This window comes from Pinus tabuliformis, chromosome 2_2 (genome assembly GCF_031772625.1).
Source record: "Pinus tabuliformis cultivar Carrire ecotype Pingquan chromosome 2_2, CPIR1, whole genome shotgun sequence".
Lineage (NCBI taxonomy): Eukaryota > Viridiplantae > Streptophyta > Pinopsida > Pinales > Pinaceae > Pinus > Pinus tabuliformis.
In genome coordinates this window covers 542,345,114-542,350,962 of record NC_142300.1, presented here as the reverse complement: position 1 = coordinate 542,350,962, position 5,849 = coordinate 542,345,114, and the positions used below count along the sequence as shown (strand labels likewise).

Sequence of the window (5,849 nt, the reverse complement as noted above, 5' to 3'; positions counted from 1 at the left end):
TTATTACCCAATAATTATAATAAGTATTTATCTAATTAAAATTTGCTATAGGTAAAAGCGATTCTTTAATCTTACAATAATCAAAATTAACTAATTAAAAATTACAATTTTAGTCTATTTAAAATTCTAATCAAATCAATAAAACCCAAATATCATGACACCATAAATGAACACCGGTCAATATATCACCTAGTTTGAAGTAGAGAATTGAGATAACTTTACGGGAAAGAGTGTAAAGAATACCATCACCATCTATCCCAGAACCAGTAAGATATTAAGAACGCTTTATTAAAAAATATACCTAGAACCAAATAAAAGATATAATTATAACCCACTAAAATCAACGGGTCCCAAAAAAAAATTACATTCTGGACCCATATCAATGGTCCAGGTAGCTTCGTGACCTGTATGAGTTTGGGAGAAACTTTGCTTGGCCTTCTCTCAAAAAGAAATTCTAAGAACATTTTAAAATCAATGGGTCCCAAAAAAAGTTACAGTCTGGACCCATATTAATGATCCACGTGGCTTCGTGGGTTTGGGAGAAACTTTGCTTGGTCTCCCCTGTATAGCGTCATACCGTAAGAAATTATAAATACCTTTTCCATCGTCCAGAGAAACATAACTGTCTCGTGTCATGGCATAACGTAGTGGTTGTTTCGGCCTGTGAAACCCTATCTTCTTAATTTCTACCTGCAAACCCTATCTTCTTATTTTCTTATTTTCGGCCTGTGAAACTCTAGCCCTGTCGATTAAATTTCAGAGAAACATAACTGTCTCGTGTCATAGCATAACGTAGTGGTTGTTTCGGCCTGTGAAACCTTATCTTCTTATTTTCTACCAGCAAACCCTATCTTCTTATTTTCTTATTTTCGGCCTGTGAAACTCTAGCCCTGTCGATTAAATTTCTTCGGCTGGTGTTGCCATCGAAGGATTCAGATCGCGTGGGGCAACCATGGCTTGTGTTGCAAAATATCATCGTCCTCCTCATATGCTCGACGAAAACCCGAGGAAGCGCCGCAAGTTAACATCATCGTGGGACGTCCTTCCGTCACAGCTTCAGGTTAGTTTTCTATTTTTGAATATCTTGATCTGTAACTGGTTTTCTTTCAGATCTACTTGTTAGCATTTAGAGCACGGGGTTTCCACTACCCTGACATTCAAGCTTTCATGAAATACGTTTAAAGGGTTTTTCATCCTTCTGGGAAATGAAGAAATGGGTTTGTCTGTAGGTCCAGCCAACACTAGTATTTACTGGGAAAATTTTTGGTATCGGAAGTAGAGATGAAGGACAGAACGCCCCTTTGATTGGTGGGGCAGAACCCTCCACCTCCGGTTCAGACAATAGTCGGTCTACCTCTTCCAATATAAAGCCCAAAGAAGAGGGCTTCCGCACTGGCTCACCACCATGGCGCAGTGACGACAAGGATGGCCACTACATGTTCGAACTTGGAGAGAATTTGACGCCTCGATGTAAGAATACGTATTTCGTAACGGTGTTGCTCGTTTTGTTTGTGATGGGTTTTGCCTTTTGGAGTCTGTAGATCTAAAGGAGGGTTCTGCTGTTGATATTAAAACTTTGTTTATAAATAGCCTTCTTACCTGATCTACTCTAAATCTTGTCAAAATATCCTGTTGTTTTGCAGACAAAATACTCAGTAAAATGGGTGAAGGTAAGCATCTAGGAGTCCAGATTAATTGTTTTTTTTGTTATTATTCAACATGTCACATGGGTTTCCTAGGTGAGTGAAAAGTGGGGTGTTAGTTATTGTTCGTCCAGGAGTTCAGATCTCCAAAGATGTGACTTGTTCTCACATCATGTGCCATGCCTGTTAAGTTGGGCTTGGCTTGTCATGCCTGTAAAGTTGGGCTGGGGTTGTCATGCCTGGTAAGTCGGGCTGGTGTTGTCATGCCCATAAAGTGTGACATCAAATCCCACCTCTTGATAGGCGTTAGATGGCTGGGACATTACGAGTTACAAGGCTCAACATGTAGATGCATTTTTTGTTAGATGGATGGGATATCAAGAGTCTCAAGCGGCAATTATTTTAGTTTATTTAGTTTCTCCAACGTGTATATGTTTTTTTGGATTCCTGAACATGAGATGGATGAATTTTATCGTGATGGAATCATGACCAATGTTTACAGGAACATTTGGTCAAGTGTTGGAATGTTGGGATCGAAAATTAAAGGATCTTGTTGCCATAAAAATTGTCCGTGGATTACAGAAGTACCGAGAGGCAGCAATGATAGAAGTCGATGTACTTCGTAAAGTCGGCAAATATGACAGGAATGGCACCCGGTATGACAGTAATTTTTTTCTTTTTCTTGATGCTTGACTTCGCTGTCTTAGTTCTACTTGCATAATTTAATAGATGGGCATGTTGGGTAACATGCTAGGATGATTCCTTGATTTAGACATTTTTAGAACTTGGAAATGGTTCCCTGAGATGTATGCCCTTTCCCAATACAGCTGTGTGCAGATGCGCGAATGGTTTGACTACCGGAATCACACTTGCATAGTCAGTATTCTGTAGTAGTTTATATCTCCATTTATTTTTTTCCTTAGCACCTAAGACTATTCTCTGTTATGTATATGGTTGTTAGTGTGTTTAAGATTGTTGATGGATGCAAAAACAGGTCTTTGAGAAGCTTGGCCCAAGCTTATATGATTTCCTACGCAAAAACAGTTACAGCCCATTTCCCATTGATCTTGTACGGGAGGTTGGAAGGCAACTGTTGGAATCTGTAGCATGTGTGTAGACGATACTCGCACTTATATCTTTGCATTTGCAGTGGGAGGGCTTAAACATATAGTTTAATGTTATAGTGAATGACTGTCTGCTGCCATTAACTAGATTGCTTAGTTGGTCATGTTATATCACAATTTATAACAGTGGACTGAGCCTTTACAAGGGCACTAACAACATTATCCAGGATTTTCTTCTCCTAATATTACCAATGATCTGTGGCAGATATGCATGAGTTGAAACTCATTCACACGGATTTAAAGCCTGAAAATACACTTTTTGTTTCTTCAGATTCTGTGAAGGTTCCAGATTGCAAGGTTAGATTGCTGGTGTGTTGTTTGCGATTGAGATTGCAATAGTTGGCATAATAATATCATTTGATAATACTGCTTTGTATTGCAGTAAATATTGACTCCAGCAAAAAGCTAGAATCAAATAATATAATCTATATGTTAATATTCTATGCCTCTAGTGTTCACAATCGTCAAGATTAACATTTCAACAACATGCATTTATGTCAAGAAATCAACTCTGATAATGTGATTGTTGTTCAAAAGGGTGTGAAGGGGTCTCCAGATGATTTTAAAAGGTTGCCAAAGTCAAGTGCAATAAAGTTAATTGATTTTGGAAGCACCACATTTGAAGATCAAGATCACACCTCAGTGGTCTCTACAAGGCATTATCGAGCTCCTGAAGTTATTTTGGGTGAGCTTGGAAGGATTTTTCTATGGTTTAACCATCAAATTGAAGGGATCAATGTCAATTCCATCCTGTCGAATACATGTTCGTTTCCGTTTTATTTACAATTAATGTTTCTTAGCAGGTCTTGGATGGAACTACCCTTGTGATATTTGGAGTGTAGGGTGCATACTTGTGGAACTGTGCTCGGTAAACTTTTTAGATTAGTTTCTCTTGCGTTGAATGGTTATGTAGATACCCGCAGGAATGATATTTACACTACCTGCCTTCAAATTTTCAGGGCGAGACTTTGTTTCAAACTCATGAAAACTTGGAACATCTTGCTATGATGGAAAGGGTCTTAGGGCCTTTGCCACATCATATGATCAAGAAATCGGAGTGAGTATTTTTATGTCCTTCAACGAACTATTACCTGGATCAGATTATTAGACATGCAATAAAATTCAATACACCTATGACAAACTATAATGTTTAATGTTATCCTGTCAACAGTAGAAGATATGTGAAATATTTTAGACATGGAACACGATTGAATTGGCCTGAAGGAGCATCCTCTAGAGAGAGCATCAGAGCAGTGAGAAAATTACCGAAACTTAGGGTATGCTTAATATGTTGAGCAGTAGTACCAGGATACACTTGGAACATCATCCTGAAATCTTCTTATGGTTTATGATTTATTTCACTGATTTGAGTCATAAAATGTTACTTTCTCGTTTGCAGGATTTGATAATGCAGCATGTAGACCACTCTGCAGGTCTATTTATAGATTTATTGCAGGGCCTTCTCAAGTTTGAACCCTCAGAACGCTTAAAAGCTTCAGAAGCTTTGAGACATCCATTCTTCAGAGAACATTCGAGAAGATCCGATTATAGTGCATACATTTCATGAGTATGGAAGTGACAAGTCTGTTGATCTTAGATTGTATTTAGGGTCCGGAATTACTGTGAATGATTGTACACATCGCACATCGTGGAAACTCCTTCGGCTTCGGGCACCTTTCTAGCTGGTCATGTATCATATTATCGATTTTTGGGCCAGAAAGATTTGGTATACCGTGCAGTGTCTACGGTGTGTTTGAGGTGAAATGAGCCCTCATACACGAGAACTTGTACAGGAGAGGGTTGAAAATTGCAGATACATTGCATACAACTGAGTATGCATGTGGCAGTTGTTCGGTTGTCTATTTGTGAATCTTAGATTGTATTTGGGGCGGAGTTCCTGTGAATTGTACACACTGCACATATGGAAATTCCTTCTCAGCGTCTAAAATGGTTGAGCAGAAAGCTTTGCAGTGTTCTTCTGGTGTTTTGAGATGATATTTTCCTTGCATCAGAAAACTTCGTACATTAAAGGCTGTTGAAAATGCAGATGTATAATAGTAAATACTCTTCGAAAAAATACTTTTGGATCGTATTACTATGTTCAATTTCAGCCATTCAACATGATTAAAGTAAATAAGTGAACTGCCTACTTTTTCTATGAAGGTCAAAGTCATCTTTGTTAGTTTGGCATTTCGTTTTATTTATTTTTAAACACTAGCCAAAATATATTTGTATTAATCCAAATTTACATAGCATCCCAAAATTGAAACTCCCATTATGTCTATACGCATGAAAGTGCCAAAAAATAATTGCAAAATTAAATGGCATTTAGTTTTATTTTTTTTTATTAATTTAAATTTGCATAGCATCCCAAAATTGAAGTTTTTTTTTTTTTTTTTACATTATATGTCTATACGCATAAAAGCTCCAAAAATACGTGCAAAATTAAATAGCATTTACATAAACATTTGTAACCATTTTTTTAAAACACTGGCGAAAATATATTTCTATTACCATTTTTTTTAAACACGAGCGAGAATATATTTCTATTAATTTAAAATTTGCATAGCATCCCAAAATTGAAGTTCTTTATTCCATTATGTCTGTACCTATTACCATTTTTTTTAAACACGAGCGAAAATATATTTCTATAAATTTAAATTTGCATAGCATCCCAAAATTGAAGTTCTTTATTCCAGTATGTCTATACCTATTAATTTAAATTTGCATAGCATCCCAAAATTGAAGTTTTTTTTTCCATTATGTCTATACTCATAAAAGTACCAAAATACTCGCAAAATTAAATAGCATTTACATAAACATTTATAACCTCTAACATTAAAGTTTTAATGCCAAAATACTTGTAAAATTAAATAGCATTTACATAATGGTATGTTCTATGTTTTAGAGTTTTTAGAGTAATTTTATTTCATTTTCTTTGTTAGCGCAATATCAATATCAATATCCAGTTTAGCAAGCACATCAACATGATAGTAAAATGCAGATAGAACATTAAACATAAATAGTAAAAGACAAGTCAAGATAAGGGGACACAAGATGTGGCATTAGCTAGGGACAAATC

General features: G+C 36.3%; 1 protein-coding gene across 17 annotated transcripts; it reads left to right on the top strand.

The window, feature by feature from the left end:
• Window positions 1–615: 615 nt before the first annotated feature.
• Window positions 616–4,606, top strand: LOC149193760 (serine/threonine-protein kinase AFC1-like). Of its 17 annotated transcripts, none has more exons than XM_089404908.1 (12): window positions 616–1,060; window positions 1,230–1,470; window positions 1,644–1,670; window positions 2,146–2,299; window positions 2,471–2,519; window positions 2,638–2,752; window positions 2,973–3,064; window positions 3,305–3,452; window positions 3,571–3,635; window positions 3,727–3,824; window positions 3,942–4,044; window positions 4,167–4,606. In XM_089404908.1, exons 1-12 carry the CDS (start codon window positions 953–955, stop codon window positions 4,332–4,334), a joined length of 1,368 nt encoding a protein of 455 aa, XP_089261034.1. In that variant the 5' UTR covers window positions 616–952; the 3' UTR covers window positions 4,335–4,606. The 17 variants fall into 17 exon arrangements, 9 of the variants coding, with proteins under 9 accessions (XP_089261034.1, XP_089261033.1, XP_089261035.1 ...); XM_089404907.1 differs by having other exon boundaries at window positions 3,939–4,044; XR_016254468.1 differs by having other exon boundaries at window positions 3,727–4,044; window positions 4,167–4,268.
• Window positions 4,607–5,849: the final 1,243 nt, after the last annotated feature.

Coding starts and splice junctions, on each gene's coding strand:
- LOC149193760 (XM_089404907.1), top strand. CDS start 953: ATGGCTTGTGTTGCAAAATATCATCGTCCTCCTCATATGCTCGACGAA. Junction 1,671..2,145: donor ACTCAGTAAAATGGGTGAAG/GTAAGCATCTAG, acceptor CAATGTTTACAG/GAACATTTGGTCAAGTGTTG. Junction 3,636..3,726: donor TACTTGTGGAACTGTGCTCG/GTAAACTTTTTA, acceptor TCAAATTTTCAG/GGCGAGACTTTGTTTCAAAC.